This window comes from Pogoniulus pusillus, chromosome 10, assembly GCF_015220805.1.
Source record: "Pogoniulus pusillus isolate bPogPus1 chromosome 10, bPogPus1.pri, whole genome shotgun sequence".
In the NCBI taxonomy this organism is placed as follows: Eukaryota; Metazoa; Chordata; class Aves; order Piciformes; family Lybiidae; genus Pogoniulus; species Pogoniulus pusillus.
In genome coordinates this window covers 1,687,391-1,709,886 of record NC_087273.1, presented here as the reverse complement: position 1 = coordinate 1,709,886, position 22,496 = coordinate 1,687,391, and the positions used below count along the sequence as shown (strand labels likewise).

Genomic DNA, 22,496 nt, shown 5'->3' with positions numbered 1-22,496 from the left:
GTGGCTTCAGGAAATCACCTACTCAACCCAGTGTCATGGCAATGTACACTGTGTAAACACAGATAAAATACAGCCTCGCTCACAGAATCCCACAGGTTTTGCTTTTCTCACAAGGTTCAAGATCCATAATTCTGGAGGTCAATTCAGTCTCTGATTACTGACTCAAGGCAATCTAAATTCTTGTATAACTTAAGAGTGGAGAAACACAAGCCTACAGCTATCTGTAAAGAGTCAGCTAGATTTTTCACAGGGAAGCTCATGTCAGCTGATTCATTTTGACTGGAAAACAATCCATTTGTTACTTAATCATGCCCTGCAGAGTTGTTTCAGGACAAGGATCCTTTGAAAGCCTTTTAATTCTTAACCCAATTCTGTAACTTTTCAGGGTTAACACAGAACTTAACAAAAACATTATGAAGATCTGTAGTGAAATAACAATAAATCCCCCAAATGCAAGAAAGACCAAGCAGAATGAAGTTCAGAGCCAGCTAGTGAGCCCTGTTGTTCCGTGGGGCTGGCAGCCTCTGGCAGAAAGTCTAAGAGGGGTTGAAAAGCCTCAAGCAACAGATCCCAGTCAAAGGGAATTTAGTTTGGGGTTTTGGTTTTTTTTTTGTCTTAATGTGAGGCAGTTAAAAAAACACAGTTTGGGAGGGTAGGCAGAGCTGTTGGTAGAATAACAACAATGGCATACTCTATTATTATTTAATATTCACCTGCAGTAATGTGTGCAGCTCTGGAGCCCCCAGTGCAAGGAGGACATGGAATTATTAGAGCCAGTCGGGAAGAGGGCCATGAAGATGCTCAGAGGGCTGCAGCAGCTCTGCTAGGAGGACAGACTGAGAGAGTTTGGGGTCTGCAGCCTGGAGAAGAGAAGGCTTCAAGGAGAATTTACAGTGGCCTTCCAGTATCTGAAGGGGCCTACAGGAAGGCTGAGGAGGGACTATTGACAAGATCTTGTAATGACAGGACAAGGGGTAATGGGTTTGAACTGGCAGAGGGGAGATTGAAACTAGATGTTAGGAAAGGGTTCTTTGCAGTGAGGGTGGTGAGACACCGGCACAGGTTGCCCAGGGAGGTGTTCAAGGCCAGGTTGAATGATGCCTTGAGCAACCTGTTCTAGAGGGAGGTGTCCCTGCCTATGGCAGTGGGGTGGAAGTGGATGATTCTTGAGGTCCCTTCCAACCTAAACCATTCTATGATTCAAGTTGAAACTCTGCTGGGTTATCCCTACACCTAAACACAGTGTTTGCCTTACTGACCTTGTCTTTTAAGGTAAGATCCCTAACTCATTCCTCACTGATACTGTCACTACTTACAGCCACAGACCTTTGCAAAGAACTCTACAAGGTGAAGTTTTCTTTTGAAAAGCTTTGAGGCAGGCTAAAATCTGCAAGGCTTTAGCAAGTTTGCAATATCTCTTTTCACACAGTACTGGCAAACCAGGAATTAAGACTGCATGGAATACTTGGAACTGTTTTGGTGAAGCCTGGAAGAGATGAAAGAGGAGAAAATTGGGAAGGAAGTGAACTAAGATGACAGTAGCTGTGAAAACTAGCAGAAAGCATCAGAGAGATGGAAAGGAGATTATACACCGTAAATGGATCATTCTTCACAGACTCCCATAGCACAGCCACCTCCACATCCCCAAGGTCTGCATGGCAGTTCAGAGGCACAGCCTCGTCCTCAAAGCACAGCTCCTATCACTTAGGCCCCATTCTGACAGCCCTGCAGGGCCTGTGCCTGTGTGAAGGCAGACAGACAGATCTTCTCACCTAGTCCTGCACACTGCTATAAAGTTCCAAACTTTGTACTGCTTCACCCACCTTTGCATCCCTTCTAGGGCATCAGTAAATGCCAAATCTTTATGCTATGGAGAGTCAAAACTAATATTTCTTTTCTGAAGATGGGATGGGGAAAAAGGGCATTTTTTTTCAATCTGGAAAAAAATCTTTTGAACAAGCATCTCGTTTTCTTTCCTCAGCTTACTAAACTCTCTTAAAAGTATCTCACTCTGTTGTCAGTCAGTTTACTCCCCAGAGGTAGCTCCTGACATGCAGAAGCCTTCAAAGCATGCTTTAGAAAACCCACACGAGGCCATTTGCAAAATTAACTTCTGGATTTTGGGGTAATTCACAACTGTTTCTTTGAAAGCTTACAAGCAGGTGGGAGATGACAGAAAGGTAAGGGCAGGCTGCAGCAATGGTGCAGGTTTCCCTCATCTGCTGCATTTTTGTGGAGACAAAGGTTCTGTTCCCTCTCTGCGCCGGGCCTCAGAAGGGAGCCAGCTGTGGTCTGAAGGCTGTTTATCTGCCATCTCCGTTTTCTGCAACAAGCTTCTAGAAGCACTCCTCTCCCAGGGTACCACTCCTCCTCCCTGCAGCTCCTCTGGACTTTGAAGAGAAAGTAGGGCTACTTCCATGTGGATTTAAGTCACAAAAAGGAAAGGATTTGACACTGTTCCCTTTATAGAACAGTTTCTTTAACTATTGTCTCCCCTCCCAGTAAACACACAGCAGGCTTAGGAGAACACAACCTCCCATTCCCTAGCAGCTTCCACCTACGTTTCCCTTTCTCTTTCTTTGAAATTGAATACACTGCAGAGCTTTTTAGTTTCAACTCCACTTAAAACTTGTAAGCATCATTTCAGAGCTGTGTTTACAAGCACACCTCCCAGGCGCTGATAGGGCTCCTCTGGAACATTTTGGGCAATGGTGCAGAAGGCACTTGAAATCCTTCACTTGTAGGACATCACAGTTTTGTGTGTCTGTGTGACTAGACTGCTGTACAACTGCCTTCATTTTATAGATTTGAGAAGGAGAACTGCTCAGAACCATAACATTAATTTGAGCTTTAGTTAAGGTCTGTTTCATGTGAAGTGCCCACTTTACGCTGGCAGACAAATTACCAACGGAGCAACTGGAGAATGCATGAATGATAATGTACAGACAAGCTTTTTATTATTTATTCATAGAAAACAGTGGGTTTTGGTGTGCTGCTTTGAAAAATGTTCAAACTAGTAGAATATAATGAAAGCACAGTGAAAATTCTATTTCATTAACATTTAATCATAAATCGCTCTTTAATATAAAACATAAAATAAAAGTCTGTCACAAGCACTTAGGTGTAGAGAATGGAGAAAGTCTGCAAGAAGGGGAAAGGAAATATTGCACCGGGTTTCACTGTTCCTCTCATCTGTCACTTTAGAAGGGGGGAAAAAAAATGAGGAAAGAAACAACAATCTTCAGCCAAATCTCACAACTGGTCACAGAGAACTGCCTGGACACTTCTGAAAGCCTTACGTTTTGCTGTCTAGGAGCATTGCCAGCATCTACAGACAAGGAAAGAGTAACCTGAGCAAAACCACAGCAGCTCAGGAGCAGTGATATTCATCAGGACTTTTCCACCCAGGGTAAAAAGATCATCAGAACTTCAAGCTGCCAGAGCAAAAGCAAAAATCTCTCTCAAATGCCCATGAGCATGGCTCTCCTGGAACAAGCATTCCCAAATCCCCCTCAGAGGTACACAAAGGGTGCTGCACAATCAAGCAGCTCTTACACACCACAGACCTTACAGAGCATCACATCTGTATAGAACAGAATCAGAGAATCCTTAAGGTTGGAAAAGACCTCTAAGATCACCAAGGCCAACTGGCAACCCAACACCACCATGGCCACTAACTCACACCCTGACACTATAGATCATGTCTCCTCTCAGGACCTTGTCAGACAGATCTTACTCATTACTCTGTAATTCCAAATGCAGTATTACAACATCAGTTCTGGTCTGAGTATCGTCAGGCTGGCAAATAGCAAACCACATGTGTAGATAATGAAGTTTTTAGGCTCAGGCAAGTTGCACAGCTTTGCTGAAGAACAGAGCAATTCCTCCTAGTGAAGATCCTCTGTCAGCAGCGATCTTGTAAGACTCAGTACTCTTCTGATAACAAATCCTTCTCCTATAACAGCTCTCTCTGTGCCCAGCAAACAGCAGCCCCCACCTGAGCAGCCTGCAGCCTCTTACACATTTCATTGTTAGCTAGCAAAACGTGTTTGACTCCTGCTCACAGCAGTCTTGTCACACTTAAAAATGGTTTGAGAAACAGTGGAAAAGCAGCAGCAACTACTCTACCCTGACAACTTTCTCCCAGCCATCATAAAAAATTCTGACAAGTCAGCCAAGCAACCAAAACTCCTGATATTTTTTGCCATAAAGCAAACAAGAAATCCCAAAGAAAACAAAACCAAAGTAAAAGCACCTTCTCATCTGCTTTGCTGATATCCCAGGGGCTGCTCCAAGAGCCGGCTCTGCAGCCTGCTCAGGAAGTCAGCGTTTAGGCAACACAGGTTTTCCCAGAGGCAAGATTTTTGTAAAGGAAAATAAAGCCCTTGGAGAATGCTTCCTTCAAGCAGCCGCCTCTGTTTTACACTGCTGTGGATCAAGAGGAAAGCCTCTTGATCGCAGCTGATCTAGGGAGGCTGAAGAGAAGCAATCCTCCAAGCACGCAGGTTCAAGCCTGTTTTATTCCCATCAAGCTCTTTGCTACCAAGTAACAGCAGCAGGGAGCGACCCCCCAGAAGAGCGAGCCTGTGCACGGCAAGGAATTAACACTGTGGGCATGAAATGATAAACGAGAAGTAACTGTGAAATGGTGATACCCGAATTATGGGCCATTATCTCTTAAAGCATCTGGAGTCCCAAAGTGAGCAACTAGTGATTCACAAGGCAAGATTATATTGCTGTGCTGTGTTGTGCAACAGCTCAGCAGCCAACAAGCAGTGGGACAGGAACTGAATGCAAAACTTCCCTTCTAATGGGACTGTATCCATGCCGCCCCTGTCTGAAGGGCAAGGTGACACATCCATATGGTTTTTGAACACCCCGGGGATGGTGATTCCACACCTCCCTGGGCTGCCTGTCTCAATGCTTGGCCACTCTTTCAGTAAAGAATTTTTTCCTACCATCTAACTTGAACTTATTCAGAGCACTTATTTCTTGTGCTTACTGCTCAGTCCATGTAACTTAGCCTTATTACTTCATGCAGTGATAAAACTCCTCCACTCCAGCAGCTGGCTGCCAGAGCAATCTCCCAAGCACCACTCCAAAGCACCAATGCCATGTATAGAAATGAAGGCCCTCTTGAAATTTTGCCATCACTTTGTCTAGCAATCTGCCATCATCTTCGGTCCTCCTCCATGGCAGCACAGACTGCTGATTCCCCATTCCTGTAGGTTACTCCATTGCCAGATCTGATCACATAGAATCCTAGAATCAAGCAGGTTGGAAGAGACCTCCAAGCTCAGCCAGTCCAACCTAGCACCCAGCCCTAGCCAAGCAACCAGACCATGGCACTAAGTGCCCCAGCCAGGCTTGGCTTCAACACCTTCAGGGATGGTGAATCCACCACCTCCTTGGGCAGCCCATTCCAATGCCAATCACTCTCTCTGCCAGGAACTTCCTCCCAACATCCAACCTAGACCTCCCCTGACACAACTTGAGACTCTTCTGTTGCTGGTTGCCTGGCAGAAGAGCCCAACCCCATCTGGCTACAGCCTCCCTTCAGGGAGCTGTAGGCAGCAATGAGCTCTGCCCTGACCCTCCTCTTCTGCAGGCTGCACACCCCCAGCTCCCTCAGCCTCTCCTCACAGGGCTGTGCTCCAGGCACCTCCCCAGCCTTGCTGCCCTTCTCTGGACATGTTGCAGTACCTCAACATCTCTCTTGAATTGAGGAGCCCAGAACTGGACACAGCACTCAAGGGGTGGCCTGAACAGTGCTGAGCACAGGGGCAGAAGAACCTCCCTGTTCCTGCTGCCCACAATTCTCCTGAGCCAGCCCAGGATGCCATTGGTTCTGCTGCCCACCTAGGCACACTGCTGCCTCATCTTCAGCTCCTCTCTCCCAGCACCCCCAGGTCCCTCTCTGCCTGGCTACTCTCAGCCACTCTGTCCCCAGGCTGCAGCACTATTTGGAATCATTGTGGCCAAAGTGTAGAACCCTGCACTTAGTCTTGTTCAGTGTCATCCCATTGGCCTCTGCCTACCCATCCAGCCTGGCAAGGTCCCTCTTCAGGGCTCTCCTACCCTCCAACAGCTCCACAGCTGCTCCTAGCTTGGTGTCATCTGCAAACTTACTGATGATCTGGACCAGGGGAGTGAGTTCACTATCAGTAAAGATATCAGCATGCTATTTTCTTCCTACAAACTTCCAACCAAGGCTTCTAGCTAACAGGTTCTGGGTTGGAGATCTTTCAGGGTAGTTTAAGTCCTTTCGTTCATCCTCTTTTAGTGGAGATAATTTAATTTTAGCAAGGTAAGACTGTGATATGCAGGTAGGCTCATCAGCAAGCCTCTGTAGTCCTAATTAATAAGCATATTCGTTGGCATTTAGCTTGAAGCACATGACTAATTCAGTAGGCTTAAGGGACACAGAGGTTATGTCTGTTTTCCACATGGCATTGCTGCAACCAGGTTACACAGGTACTGATGCTGGTCACTACTGTGTGTTCTCATGCTCATCTTACCAGGCTTTAACAGGGTTGTTTGACTATGTCAGAAACTAACTTCTCTGTGAGTCAGGCAAGTTCCAGTACATGCCAGCTTCGAAATGTGCCCTTACAGCTTGAAGCAAGACTGCAGAGCACAGGCAGTGACAGACAAGCTTAACATTCTCCAAGGTGCTCTTTTAGAGACTCCACTTTCATTTGCCTGCATTTTAACCACGCTTTCCATTTCAAAGTCTGCTTTAGACTGACAGAATTCAAGTGCCAGCTGAACCCAGAGCCAAACTGGTTGCTAGAATCAGCAACAATAACCCATGGGAACGAACTACTGATACTCCCTTTGTGCATTCTGAGTGCCTGAGAACAATGAATACTTAGAAGTACATAAGAATTAGGCTTCAGGTATTTGGGGGTCTTAGAACAGTGGATGCTTCTGATAACTTCTGGTCTTAATAAAGCAATTCCTGACCATGAAGTGGGAAGGAAAAAAACTAATATTAACATCTGTGAAAACACACAAGAGAGATAAGTGTCACAGAAGGCCCTACACTGCCATTAATATCTTTACATCCAGTGAAAGATTTCTATCACACGCCGCAAAGGATAAGGCCTTGTGGTACAATATGAACAATGAGGATAAAATGAAATATTGAACAGCTGCTCGTTCCATGAATACTCTCCGTCCACTGTAATAAATGATAGAGGAGTCAGGCAGAAAGAATAGTTTGCAACTGTGCAATTAAAGCCTTTCCTGTAAAACATAGGCAAAAAGCCTTCAGCAGCCTTCATTTTATGATTTCTCAACTCCTGACTGCTTAGCTCTTGTATGTTTTTTAATGTTGAGAGCTTTTTTTATTCCCATAATTAGTAGTAGATACTACACAGGGAGGACTTCCTTCATCATCCAGAAAAAGGGCACATGACAAAAGGACTATGTGGTATTCTCCAAGCTCATTTGTATGGGGCTGGAATTTTTCCCAGTCTGGGCTGCCGTTTTTCCCACTTTATGTTCACCAAGTCCCTCCTTGCTCTGCAGCAGCAGCGTATGTTTGTGGTACTGAGGGACAGATGCTCAATCTCAACAAAGATCAATGTGGCTCCAGGGAGCACTGCAGCATCTTTTCTCTGATATTAGACTTCGCTATCCTGAGGCTGTTCCTCTGTGGCAGCTTATCAGGTTGGCAGTCTGTGTTTAAGAGAGCTCTCTTTATCTTATTGCTTTAAATAAGAGTGTATATTTAAAAGACATACCTGTCCAATAACAAGGGGGACTACAACGGTCATAAACAGCTGCGAGAAGATAGATGGAAAAGGCACAGAGGAGGACGATCCAAGCTACAAAATAAAAACATACCATTAACACTGCACTTCCTCTTGGTATCTGCACATTTCATACAGAGCTATCACACACTGGGATGCATTTTCTCTTACACAAAAACTTGGCAGGGTGAGCATCAACCTAGAAGCAGATCTGCACAGGTTGCATTGTTACATCTGCACATGTGTTTAAATATCAGACCCCAATTAAACCTTTGCTATTCCACAATGACAAAAGAGAAAGGATTTCTGGTTGATTATTTTATAACCTAAGGTAACAGTTCCATCGATGTTCATTTAGCTGAAACCCTGCCACACATCTATAGCAAGTAAGTTAAATAAGCATTTGTAAGGTGATAGTCTAAAAGTTTCAGACAGGCAGAGAGGGACCTGGGGGTGCCAGTTGACAGCTGACTGAGGATGGGCCAGCAGTGTGCCCAGGTGGCCAGGAAAGCCAATGGCATTGTGGCTTGGATCAGGAATAATGTGGCTAGCAGAGCCAGGGTAGTCCTTCTGCCCTGTACTCAGAGCTGGTCAGGCCACACCTTGAGTACTGTGTCCAGTTCTGGGCTCTTCAGTTTAAGAAAGATGTTGAGGTGCTTGGAAGTGTCCAAAGAAGGGCATCAAGGCTGGTGAGGGGGCTGGGGCACAGACCTGTGAGGAGAGGCTGAGGGAGCTGGGGGTGTGCAGCCTGCAGAAGAGGAGGCTCAGGGCAGAGCTCATTGCTGCCTACAGCTCCCTGAAGGGAGGCTGTAGCCAGGTGGGGTTGGGCTCTGCTGCCAGGCACCCGGTGACAGAACAAGGGGACACAGTCTCCAGCTTTAGGCTGGAAATTAGGAGGAAGTTCTACCCAGAGAGAGTGACTGGCATTGGAATGGGTTGCCCAGTGAGGTGGAGTCACCATCCCTGAAGGTGTTTAAGAGGAGTCTGGGTGAGGCACCTGCATTTAGCGCCATGGTTTAGTTAATCAGAAGGGTTAGGTGATAGGTTGGACTGGATGATCCTAGAGGTTTCTTCCAATCTGGTTAATTCTGTGATTCTGCGAATCTTAACTAAACAATTAGCTCAGCTAACCTTACCACTGATACAAACTCCAAGCAACAAAACCTGGTGTGGTTATTTCCACAAACACAACAGAAAAATAGTGAAAACATCCACACTTTTTATTTCAGTGATGTCAAAGAGAGCCACCGAAAGCATGGAACTATTTTCCCACCGAGACAGGCTTAGTCTTCAAACAGGTCATCTCTTTAGTAATGACTGTGTATGCTAAAAGTGTTTAAGATGCAGGTAACAGAGGTGAAGAACCAGAGTCAGTGGGATTTTCACAACTTAGTTCAGAATGCTTAGGCAAGTAGGCAGTGTCTCTTACAGTCTGACTGGACTTCTTTTATGCCAGGTCACTGGAAATTTTCATTAAACGTAATTTAACACATCTCTAACATCAACAGAGCATGCACAAAAGAAATACAGAGTAAGAAGTCTAAACCAGCATTAGCAAAGCTTCCACAGACAGCCCTTTGCTTCATGATGAGGGTAAATGACACAACACTGAGGATTTCACAAATCCACAGGAGTTTTGCTTTGCACTTCACCTGAAAGTTCCACAAAACAATGAGAGAACTCATAAATTACAGCATCTCATCCTCAGCCCCTCCAATGTGAAGACAGTTGGAGGGGACCTAAAGATGAGATAATTGCTCAAAGTTTTGTCCTGCAAGCAGGTTGCAATGGAGAGCACAAAGAGTAAATAGACCAAATTTCCCAGGGAGTCAGAAGGGAAAAGTAAAGGCTTGCAGGGGAAGATTCAGACCATCCACGTGAGTACCTGGAGTCAGGCACTACAGCTACCCCATTCCCAAGAGGCAGATGGGAACGAGTCTCTGCATGATTCCTGGCAGAAAGTGGAACAGAAAACTCCATCATGCCACTCATGGCCTCCTCTGGTAAGGAGCTGCTGAAATTTTAAAAGGTCCAGTGTTTTTTCAGACTGTATTTGGACTTCTTTTTTTGCTAGGTGCTGAGGAGCTGAGAGCATTACTTGCTATGGATTCAAGGAAGCTTTCTCAAGTGAAAGCAAAGATTTTTAGTACTTTAAAATCTGCCTGAGTCACAGAGGAGTAAAATCCAAGCAAGCAGTCTGCATGCCAGGACGCTCTGCACAGCTTCACAAAACAACACAAAACGTGGCTGTTTGGATGTGCTCTCCAAATCTGAGCCAAAAAAACCCAAACCCAAATACATCAAAATTTCATCATTAGAAATATGGAAAAGGAAAGCCTGGCAATCTGTCCACCCACACTGATTTCATTTCTTTCCCTGACTCTGTATTTTGGGGTTCCCTTGTCTAAGTGAGCACAGATGCCTAATGCCATTCTGGGTTCCCCCGTGGCACATTCCATACCAAGCCAATCCAAACAGACTTGTTGATTTTAAAGCCTTTTACAGAGCTATAAAAATAACCAGAGCTATTCTTAAATCAGAAATATATCAGAGCTACACTTCCTCTTGACCACAGCACAACGATCTTGAGAGCCAACACAAAAATCTCTCTGAAATGCCCATTAGCATGGCTCTCCTGGAACCAGCATTCCCAAATTCCCCTCAGAGGTATCATAGAATAAATCACAGAATCAAACAGGTTGGAAGAGACCTCCAAGCTCATCCAGCCCAACCTAGCAGCCAGCCCTAGACAATCAACCAGACCATGGCACTAAGTGCCCCAGCCACTCATCACATGTGCTTTTCTTGGGGACGGCAACTCCACCACCTCCCTGGGCAGCCCATTCCAATGCCAATCACTCTCTCTGACAACAACTTCCTCCTAACATCCAGCCTAGACCTGCCCTGCCACAACTTGAGACTGTGTCCCCTTCTTCTGTTGCTGCTTGCCGGGCAGAAGAGACCAACCCCACCTGGCTACAGCCTCCCTTCAGGGAGCTGTAGACAGCAGTGAGGTCTGCCCTGAGCCTCCTCTTCTGCAGGCTGCACACCCCCAGCTCCCTCAGTCTCCTCTCAGAGGTACACAAGGGTGGTGCACAAACAAGAAGCTCTTGCACACTACAGACTTTCAAGGCTTATAGAACATCACATCTATATAAAATAGAATCATAGCATCCTGAAGGCTGGAAAAGACCTCTAGGATCATCAAGGCCAGCTGTAAACCCAACACCACCATACCCACTAAACCATGCCCTGAAGTGCCATGTCCACATGTTTTTTTAACACCTCCAGTGTGAAGAGAGTCCTGCACAGAAACATTTCATCATTTAGAGTCTTCTACCTAGATAGCTTTACAATATTTTGTGTGTTAGGAAGTGGGAGGGCCTCTGACTGCTATTTGTAGCCAATTTATTTAACAAAGCCATAAAAGCTGTATTTGAAAAGAGAATAAAATTATTAAGCAAATATTTCACAGCAGTTATCAGAAAGTTCTGGTTAATTACAAAGGCTTTGGATTCTCTTTGGCAGAGAATTTTACCCTCCCAATCATTAAAGAGAAAGGAAACAGTGAGGTAAATAACCAGGTAGAAATAATGATGCACTTTAGATCTTCCACATGGCTGAGTTGATCTGCTACCAGCTAATGCACTGTGCTGCTTCCCCTCCCTCCCCCCCTCCACGGTAATCAGCCTTTTGTCACATACTAGTGAAATCCATTAGCTGCAACTTCCTTATTAACGTCCAAGGCTTTCCAGCTACTAAAATATTTGCATATTTAACGACTCATTTGACTGGTATCAACTCTCATTTGCCAAGTGCTTGAGAGGAAAGCCAAAGCAGAGTGTGTAGAAATCCTATCTGGAAAAATAAAAACGTAGAGACAGCTCTTTCAGTAAAAAAAACTCCCTGAAATACACGGGGCTGGAGAGGACTTGGCACAAAGCTGAGAACTATCAACAGCTCTCAAAATGTTTTCATTTAAGAATTGTGAATACAGGGGAAAGCCTTTAACTTCAGGAATTTGGAGGCCCCAACACAAGCAGGACATGGAACTGGTGGAGCCAGTCCAGAGGAGGGCCACAAAGATGCTCAGAGGGCTGCAGCAGCTCTGCTATGAGGACAGGCTACAAGAGTTTGGGCTCTGCAGCCTGGAGAAGAGAAGGCTTTTGATGAGACCTTGAAGTGGCCTTTCAATGTCTGAAGGGGGCCACAGGAAGGCTGGGGAGGGACTACTGACAAGGTCTTGTAATGACAGGGCAAGGGGTAATGGGTTTGAACTGGCAGAGGGGAGATTGAAACTAGATATTAGGAAAGGGTTGTTTGCAGTGAGGGTGGTGAGACACTGGCACAGGTTGTCCAGGGAGGTTGTGGAGCACAGAATCACAGAGTGAAAGATCACATTCAACTCCCAACAGCTAAGCACTGAGCTGCCTGACTCATGAATGTTCTAATGAATGGTCCAGAAAAGGCAGCCAGGAAAGCACTGGTCAGTGTTTCTTGCTCCACAGGAACTACACAGTACCACATGAAATGACCAAGCAGCAGGCTGTAAACAAGCAGACTGTGTGGCTGAATCCACTACTTGCTGTGCTGCCCAGATCTATCAAGGAAATCCACACAAAATTAGGGAAGGTCATGAGAAAATAAAAAGTTTCAGCAGTACAGAACACAGACTGCCAGGGAACTGGAACAGAGCACCGAGGGGAGCAGGGACAGTTCACATCCTAACCACCCACCACTGGGTAAACTGAACCTTCAGACACGGTGGATTTTAGCAAGATCTGCTGCAAGGCTGCATGGCAGCTGCTCTTCACATGTCAACTCCCCAGCAACGACCTCAAAGAGTTTTAAATATTTATATACCCAAAGAGAAGACCTCGGGTTTTGGGCTTTGTGACAAAAAAACGCAGCTTTTGTTACACCCCCAGCCCCAGGCTAGTTTGCTTATCACTCTGATGAAAAAATAATTCATGTGTGTATTTTCCTCCAGAAGAACAGCTCTGAGTCATGTTACAAACCACACAACAATTCCTGTGCAGCTTACACACTTCTCATACAAGTGTCTCCAGGGCTAGAAAGAGTAGAGGCAGATGCTTTGCTTTCTGGTTCTAGCACACTAAATATTACCACCTCTTCTTGGCAGTAAGAGTGAAAACTGCAGTTTATGGGACAGAACTTCTTGTTATTTGTCCATCAAGTCACCAAAGGTAAGAACTTTATCCTTTGAAAGGAAAGGTAGATGATTCCTCAGCATTTCAGTTCCTACAGAAAATCTCTTTTGGCTACATAGAGCACCCAAACTCAGTGCAATGCGGCAGGGGGGAGAGCTGTCAGCGTGCAAAACCAAAAGCTGAAGTCTCAGCCTCTTAGAATGAAGTTCAGGCAGTGCTTGCACTCACTGGAACACACTAGGGGGAGGCAACTTATTCAAATAACAAGGAAGATTTTTCTGGCCTGTATTAAAGCATTGCAGAAGCACTCAAGTTTCTATTTTAAATGGTATTGTAAAGGATATCATAATATCATACATAGTATTTTAAACAATACTGTCAGTAGCTAAAGGTGAGAGATTGCCCAGGAAAAGAGATCTTAACATCAAGATACTTACGAACAGCAGCAGCAGAAGTGGAGTTATAACAATGCCCTGAAATAAATAAATAAATAAAAGAGTCTGTTAGTCAGGAAGCAGAATATTCATTGGCTCCTCAGTGCACAGAAACACACAAACGTTACTCAACAATCAATCACAGAAACACCGAGTGCACTGGCTTGGAAGGGACCTCTAGAGGTCAGCCAGCCCAACCAACTAGATCACAGAAATGAAATAACCTCTCCAACCAGACCACAGAAATTAAGTAACCTCCCCAACCAGATCACAGAAATTAAGTAACCTCCCCAACTAGATCACAGAAATTAAATAACCTCCCCAACCAGATCACAGAAATTAAGTAACCTCCCCAACTAGATCACAGAAATTAAATAACCTCCCCAACCAGATCACAGAAATTAAGTAACCTCCCCAACTAGATCACAGAAATTAAATAACCTCCCCAACCAGATCACAGAAATTAAGTAACCTCCCCAACCAGATCACAGAAATTAAGTAACCTCCCCAGCTAGATCACAGGAATTAAATAACCACGAGTTCATCTTTGCTCTTTCCTCTGCCCATTCACTAACAGCTGTATGCTGATCAGTTTACAACCTGTACTCAGCACAAAGCATCCAACACAAACTTCCCCCACTTTGCCCCCAAGTCCCTCTATACTCTCAAAGACCTCACACACAACCCCCCCCGATTATCCATTTAGAAACAAACATATTCCAGCTCTCCTCTCACTGTGCTCTATCTTAACTTCGCTCCTTCAGGGGTGACTTGTGATCAAGTCCCCATGCTATGCAGTCCCAGGTCCCCTTCCGAGCAGAAGCTGCCTCAACCGTGATGAATTGGGTGTCGTGGCTGTGTAATGTAAACTGATACTCCCCACGGAAAGGAGCCGAGATCTCAGCACTCATTTCACTTGATTAGCCTCTCGCTGGTAGAAGGCAAGCCTTTCATCTAATTTAATCACACAAGACCACCTCAGCCTCCCACGTCCCCCAGGCAGACGCAAGCAGAAAGATTTGTTGTCTTCACTGACAAGGAACAGGTTTAAAGCTGATGACTGGACAAAATAGAGGATTTCAAGTACCACGAGAGCGGATCTGAAAATGAGTTGTCCAGGCTGGGAGTTAACTTGACATGCATCAGTTTCATAGCTGCAAACAGCAATTCCCCATCAGCCTTCCAGCTGACTTCAATATTTTATTACTGCTCAATAAAATGATTCCATCATTTAATGCATGCTAATTCACAAAGCTGGCTCAGAATTTTGCTAAGCCAAGACTATCTTTCACCCAGATGTGTCACTTTCAGCTGTTCACAGACTGTGTGTAAAGGACTAAAATTCCAAAACTTGCTCCCATCCATCTAAAAGGAGGTCTTGTAATGACAGGATGAGGGCTTTTAACTGGCAGAGGGGAGACTGAAAATAGATGTTAGGAAAGGCTTCTTTACAGTGGGGGTGGTGAGACACTGGCACAGGTTGCCCAGGGAGGTTGTGGATCTTTGATCACATTGGGTGCTTCTGTGCTCCACAACCTCCCTGGAGGTGTTCAAGGCCAGGCTGGACGAGGCCTTGAGGGATCTGCTCTAGTGGGAGGTGTCCCTGACTATGGCAGGGGGTTGGAACTGGCTGAGCTTTGAGGTCCCTTCCAACCTGAACCATTCTATGGATCTATGATTATTTGCTGTTCATTTTCAGCTCCAAGTGAAAAGCAATTGAACAGAACAAAGCAGTTCCCCCCTGCTTTTTATTTCACCTCGACTTACTCAGCTTTACTTCAGTCTTTCAGAACCTTCTATGACCAGTTTTACAGTTGCTTTCTGGGTCCACAAGAAGTGGACAGCCTTTTAGGCACAGAAAGCTCCCACTGGGCTCTGACACCAAAAGGCAACAAGTCCACGCCACAAAGGACAGCAGAGAAGGAGGACTGAGAAGGCAACAGTTAAGCTCTGCAACTTGAAGGCTCTGCAGAATTTCAAAACATATTTTAAAATAAATAATATATGCCATGTCTGAGTGCCCCATAGCCTACCTATCCATAATCATTTATCTTTTTGCAAATGCCACAGCTGAGATAGATCATAAAAGACTAGAAAAAGTAGAAGCAGTAAGAATTGCTTCAGGGAGTCACTCTCTGTTTACAGGGAGGGCTAGACCAAAATGCAGATAACAGTTATGAAGAAATATAGGTCTGTGAGCAGAGCAGCTGCAGAGGAAGAAATAGACTGATAGAATCATTTAGGTGTGATAAGACCCTTAAGATCAAGTCCATCCATAATGCTAAATGTAAGGACTTTAAGAAGCCTCCATGTGAAACCTCCTCAAGTTTTTCCACGAAGCTACTCCAACTTGTTCAAGAAATAGTATTTGGTTATCCCCAAGAAGATAAACCAGAACAAACATACAAAAAGCTTTCAAACATCATGATCAGAAATGATTGCTAAAATCTCCTGTCTGTGAGAGGTTAGTGAGAGCAAAAAGCAACTGCTAACTCACACCAAGTCAGTAGCTCTTCTGTCTCTTGCCACTTGAAATACTTGTATGAACCCAGTTTTTTATCAGAAGAACAGAAGAAAAAAAAAGTATTTCCCAGAGGTCAGCAATGGCAATTTTCTGAACAACTCCCTGGTATCTCAGTGCTGCAAACCCTGAATTTACCTTGTGGAAATCTTTCAAAGGTCTCTAAATAGAGAGCTTGGTAATATTAATTACAGAATCACAGAATGTTAGAGGCTGAAAGGGACCCTGAAAGATCCTCTAGTCCAATCCCCTGCCAGAGCAGGATCACCTATGCCAGATCACACAGGAACACTTAGAATGCTTTAAGTTGGTAGGGACCTCAAAGCTCAGCCAGTTCCAACCCCCTGCCGTAGGCAGACACCTCCCACTAGAACAGATCCCTCAAGGTCCCATCCAAAATGGCCTTGAACACCTCCCTGGGCAACCTGTGCCAGTGTCTCACCACCCTCACAGCAAAGAAGCCTTTCCTAGTTGGAATCTCCCCTCTGCCAGTTTAAAGCCCTCATCCTGTTATTAGAAGACATCCTTTTAGATGGATGGGAGCAAGTTTGGGACTTTTAGTCTTCTAAACACAGTCTGAGAATAGCTGAAAGAGACACATCCTGGTGAAGGATGCTCAAAGCCACTAACCCCCCAAGGGCCACCAAACTCCCCAGTTAGCAGGACAACAGCCACTACTAACTCAGTGTGTTACAAAAAGAAATGCTCCCTCTGTGACATTAGCACTGCTTCACGTTTCTGTAAGCAAAGAGGAAGAGCATCCTGCTACACATCATAAACAGATTCCTGACTGAGCTTGGTGAAAATCTGGCACTCAAAAGGTCGATTCTAGCAATCCTTTATAAAAGTTTGCCATTAAGCCTGGGAATCTTAATAACCCAAGTTTCCAGTTGCCTCCTCACGGAAAGGATTTGGGAGGTTGAATTTTGCCCGTTTCCAGCACAGCTGCAGTTCCCTGGGAAGCCAGACAATCACCTGACAGGACAGCCAAGTTCACATTAAAAAATAGATGCTGTTGCTGAATCAGAGCAATCCGATGTGAGTGTTCCATTTGGATAGGGAGCGCCGCTTTGGGAAGCCACAGGGATTACATGAAAACCAAAGGGTTATTTTCAGTCAGTGGAGCTGTGGTGACTGTGATGGTTTGCAGGGGCAAGTGAGGCAAGATCTGTTAGGGAGGGAGCCTTTCTCAGCAGACCTGCTGATGGGACTGGGGAAAAAACCAAACAACTTGTGGCACCTAGAGGCCATTTCTGTGTTACCTGGAAAAACTGCTGTGCTTTTCTGTGCAAAAGCCTTTCTCTTCAGGTTTCTGTTCCAGGTCTGAAGAAGGATTTACATGACTATGGTCATGTAAATCATGCACCGGTGCCAAATGCCGTCCCTCAGGGGTCAGTGCTGGCACCAGTGCTGTTTGATATCTTTGTCAGTGATATGGACAGAGGAATCAGTGCGCTCTCAGCAAGTTTGCAGATGGCACCAAGTTGTGAGGCACAGTTGACTTGCTAGAGGGCAGGGACCCATCCAGAGGGAGCTGGACAGGCTGCAGAGGTGTGCCCAGGCCAACCTCATGACATTCAACAAGGTCAAGTGTAAGGTCCTGCACCTGGGTGGGCAAAATCCCAAGCACAACTCTAGACTGGGTGGGGAATGGCTGAGAGCAGCTGGGGGTCTGGGCTGATGAAAAGTTCACCATGAGCCTGCAGTGTGAGTGCAGCCCAGACAGCAACCCTGTGCTGGGCTGCAGCAAGAGCAGTGTGGAGAAGAGAAGGCTTTGAGGAGACCTTACAGTGGTCTTCCAGTATCTGGAGGGGGCTACAGGAAGGCTGGGGAGGGATGATTTACAAGGTCTTGCAATGACAGGACAAGAGGTAATGGGTTTAAACTGGTAGAGGGGAGATTCAAACTAGATGTTAGGAAGGGGTTCTTTGCAGTGAGGGTGGTGAGACACTGGCACAGGTTGCCCAGGGATCCTGTGGATGCTCCCTGCCTGGAGGTGTTCAGCGCCAGGTTGGATGGAGTCTTGAGCGATCTGTTATAGTGGGAGGTGTCCCTGTCTATGGGAAGGGGTTGGAAGTGGATGATCCTTGAGTTCCCTTCCAACCTAAACCATTCTGTGATTGAACAGAAGGCATTACCTTCCCCTGCACCCACTGCCTCACTTCAATGTATCACCTCTATGGCAAACAACTGCTCCTCGATATGCTCACAAGCATTATGTGATGCACCTCAACTCATACCCACTAATCTAAAGCACACTGAATATAAAGGCTAAGGACAAAAAAAAAAAAAAAAAAACACAGAGGACTACTTAGGTGCTGAAGGCAAAAGTACAATTTGATTCAGTTGGAATAAAGGAAAAGGTGGAAGAAGAGAGCTGCTAGTCCCAGTCCAGCCCATGCACAGAGCTGGAGGCTTCACAGCGATGAGCACATCCTGATCCTGGCAGCGTGTCTGCTTTCTAAGCCTATGGCAGGCTGAATAGCACAAAGGAAGATAAGAATTCATCTAAAGACTACCGTTTCTAAGTGCACTGGACACTAACCATCAGAGAGGAAAAAGTAACTAAATTTGACTAGGCTTCTCCCTGCCTTGCTTTTCAGTGCTGTCAAATACAGTGTATGGAGATAAACAGATTGTAGATTAGCACTTCCAGCAGAAGCGGAGCAGCTGCCCTTGAGGATGCAAGGTCATTACACAGTTTTAGCATCTTCAAAGACCGGGTGGAGTGTTAAGCTTTCCAACTGCTGCCCACAATGGAGTCGAAGTTGTAAAGTGACTGCCGTTTGCTATCGGCAGAAAAACTTCCAAGCAATCCATTTACACCTCTGATGTGAAAGACTAACTGAATATATCTCAATGATTTTAGTGGAAAGGGAAGGGGAAAAAAAACACCTCAGCCTGACCCGAGCCACTGATACAGCATAGCAGGCTGGAGAGTCAGGTGCCTGTGAACACATTGCTTTTTACAGTAAAAATCATGAAATGGGTCTCGATCAGGAGAGTTTAAATACAGGTTTGTGTGAGCAAGCATGCGCAGGGATACACTTCAATGGCGAGGATGTGCTTGGAGATCCATTCAGTTGTCTTTTGCCTCGTAGAGGTAAAGATGTTGGGAGGTTTTCCATAGGTTGCATCCAGCACAACATCGCTGAAGAGCAGATATTTAAAGGTGTTCATTCTCCAAGGGAGTATGGAGAATCAACACATGTAACTGGCTGCCAGATCTGACAGCAAAAGGAAGTAACAATGGATTTGAAACTCTGATGGCAAATCATTAAGAAATTATGCAAATAGTGAAAGGAAGGTGGGCACAGATCCAGAGGGACACATGGCCAAAGAGGAGTAAGGATTATTGTAATGAGGCATGAAACACATGTGAACTTTCCTTCCTTTCCTTTACCACAGATTGCCCGTGCGATTTTTCTTCATTCTTACAGGTCACCAGTGTGACACTCAGGTGCCAATTACTAGAGGAAAACCCCTTAGCCAAAGTCACATCAGATCTGTCTTAAGAAGTAGGGCTGCAAAGTAACAAAGGCTTAGGAATTTATGCTTTTGCTGAGGCTAAATGCATCCATCCTCTCCACAATGAACAAAAGGAAAACCTGAGCAGATCTGGAGACGAGCATGAAGTTAAATTCACATAGCTCTGTTAAACTCCTAAACCCTGGACAACATTGAGGCAATGAAGTGCAACACAAAATTGCAAAGACAATGCCACAGAAGCCTAATTCAGCTATAAGTACCACAACTGCAACTGCAACTCATCCAATGAGGCCAACACTGGGTTTTAACCACAAAGCTGCAAAATTAGAAGTGCTGTATCAAAATGGCTTTTGCTTTATCAGCAAGGACAAAACAAACCAGATCTCATACCAACTAAGAGACCATGCACAGTAATCTGTGAGTTGTTCCAGCCATTGTACCACCTTTGCTCTGTTGTGTCAACCTAGTGACCCATTCTGTGTGAAGGGAAATGCAGAACGAGACAGAACAAAGTGAAGCAACCATTAAAAGTCAGACTAGCATCAGGTAATAGGTAGAGAGCAAAAGCATTTCCACTATTCTTAGTGATTACTGGTAGCACATGTTCCCCTCACGCATTTTACAGAACTATGACATCCAAATGGAATCAAGAGGAATGCAGGCAGACACAATTTGGTTCTTCCAACACAACAAAGCCTAGAAACCAGGGAATGAAGTGGCCTGCACTAGTGGCAGTAACACTACTACACTTAGCACAGGTTGAGTAAAAAGAATAAAACCAAGAGGAGAAAGCATTTTTTTCAGTAAGGTTGAGGGGTCAGGATCCAGTATTGGACTGAGAGTTAATCCAAGAGCATGAAAAGAGTATTTCCAAAAGGTAAAATTCCACAGAAGCCTCATTTGCCTGGCTTCCCAGCAGAGGGCATCTTCAACACGCCAGGAATTTCCCTCTTACTCAGCAACACAGCAGTTAAGCACACAGCAGTAAAGGCCCTAAAGTTTCAAAGCAACTGCAAGAACTCCTTGGGGCTTTGCAAGTAATCGTGGTATAGTCTCTGGAATGATGCCTGAACACAAGCACCTCTGAGTTGGGAATCAGTGCTTCCATCAGATATCCTGATGCCTCATGATCTATATTAGCAATAATAATTTAAGAACATCTGAATGGAATTCGCTTAGATGGGAGCTGTCTGGCAGAGCGTGGAATAGCCTACAATAGGTGGGGGTGGGAGTCTGCTGCTGAGCGAATTGCTTCTGGCCATGCATCCCAAGTGCTGCAACCTCCTGCTACTGCACTGTGTGAGACCAAAGGAGACTGTGGTGAGCCTTTGCTCATGTATCTGGGATGGGATTAAAACAAATCTCCCACTCCAACTTGTAACTCCTGCAACCTTTTGTTCTCTCTCTCATGCAACACATTCAAGTCTTGTCAACCCCTTCAGCAAATCTCTCTCTTGTGCAACATGTTCAGTGCATTCAGTGATATTGCTGAGCCTGTAGCTCCAATTGCTTCCCATTTCCACTTCAGTTGCTCTTGCTGGCCTGAAGACCACCTTCTTCCCATTTACCTCCCATCTCAATAAGAACCTTCTGAAACTTCCTCATACACACAAGGGTTCCTCTAGTTTCAGCTCCATAAACCATCATCTGTTCATATTCTGATTTATTTCTCAGTGGTGCCAGCAGAGAACATGATCACTACTCTGTATGTCAGCATGGGAACTGAATTTATACAGTGCTGCTAGATGGACCTGCCCTATGGGAGGCATAAAAGGGAGGAGAGGACTTAATCATCCCCACCCACGAGAGCTCCCTTGTCTCTGCAAGAATCGCTTTGGCCCAATCTTGTAATTTGGGGTGTAGGTGAAGTGCAGGCTCGGTGCAGCATCCAGGATGCGCCACAGTTTCTCTCTAATTCAGTAGGCAGGAAGCAGAGATGCAGTAACATGTATTTCACCAAAAAAGTTCTTTTTGCACCTGACTTTAAAGTCCCTTTTCCTGCAGAAGAAAGTCACAGGCTATCTCAGTTTCTCCTGTATTTGGATCTATGTCGAGTAACCAGCAAATCCTAATTTTAAGTGGATGAAGACACTACCAGCAATACGTGCCAGCACCTCCGCTGTCCCAGAGCCAGCTGGCAAGAGGAAACGATGGCACACTAGATGGTGCTGTGGGACCTTCCAGGGAAAAGAACCTCCTAAAGCAGCAGTTGTGCTACTGTTAAATTAGCCACAGAGTTGATTTTGAAATACATAAAAGAGTACTGAGTCACAGCAGGAGAAATCAGCACCACAGAAATGAAGGGATACACTAAGCAAACACTCCGCTTTGACAGGCTCTGCTTTTTGGAACAACCAAGCGCCCCTCTTCCACCGGGATGGATTCTCATTGCTCCTTCCCAAAAGAAGAGAAAGCAGCTTTTATGTTCTCCACCGACATTACTCTAAAGGGTTCTATATGTAAAACAATTACAACAGTGATGTCTGCGGTCAGAGATCTGACACAGCAAAGTCCCTGTAAACCTTTTCTGCCCTCCCTTGTGAGCTGGACTTCATCACCCTCTAGCACTCAGTGTTTTATGTTACGGAAAGCTTAAGAAGTATCATAACACAATCAGCTTTGAATTGGCTGAACTGCAAATTAACTTCTGCCATGATAATCAGCTGCAGGAAAGAAAACAGAAGCGTAAGGGGAAAATTACAGAAACCTGAGAGAAGACCTATGACAAATGCTACAGAAATGAGAAGTTACCAAAAGTCATTCTACTTAATTTCATTCTATGGGTTTCCTTGTAACCGAAAGCTATTTAAGTAGAACAGTTTCTGCATAAACACACCACCAATACATGAACATTTTTTAGCATGAACTTGATGTTTAAAGCAACTCCTCCCTCCCTCATTTTTCTTCAAGCCAAGAACCTCAAACAGTGCAAATATAAACCACTGTGCAACCCCTCTTTGACATATGGAAGAAAATAACAACTTCATATAATCATAGAATGGTTTAAGTTGGAGGGGACCTCAAAGATCATCCAGTTCCAACCCCTTGCCATAGGCAGGGACACCTCCCACTAGAACATTGGCACAACACTCCTGCCCATTACAGGATTAACAGGCAGGAGTGC

The 22,496-nt window shown here is 45.1% G+C and overlaps 1 protein-coding gene across 8 annotated transcripts in view; it reads right to left on the bottom strand.

Annotated features, from left to right (window-relative positions):
• SLC10A7 (solute carrier family 10 member 7) overlaps positions 1-22,496 on the bottom strand; it is a 126,651-nt gene that overhangs the window by 27,892 nt on the left and 76,263 nt on the right. For 7 of the 8 annotated variants that reach the window (XM_064149453.1, XM_064149461.1, XM_064149454.1 and 4 more), the window contains 2 exons: positions 13,366-13,401; positions 7,749-7,832 (listed from right to left, as the gene is read on the bottom strand). In XM_064149453.1, the coding sequence (XP_064005523.1) occupies positions 7,749-7,832; positions 13,366-13,401 (120 nt within the window). The remainder of the gene's footprint in view (positions 1-7,748; positions 7,833-13,365; positions 13,402-22,496) is intronic. The other variant, XM_064149455.1, reaches the window with a different exon arrangement.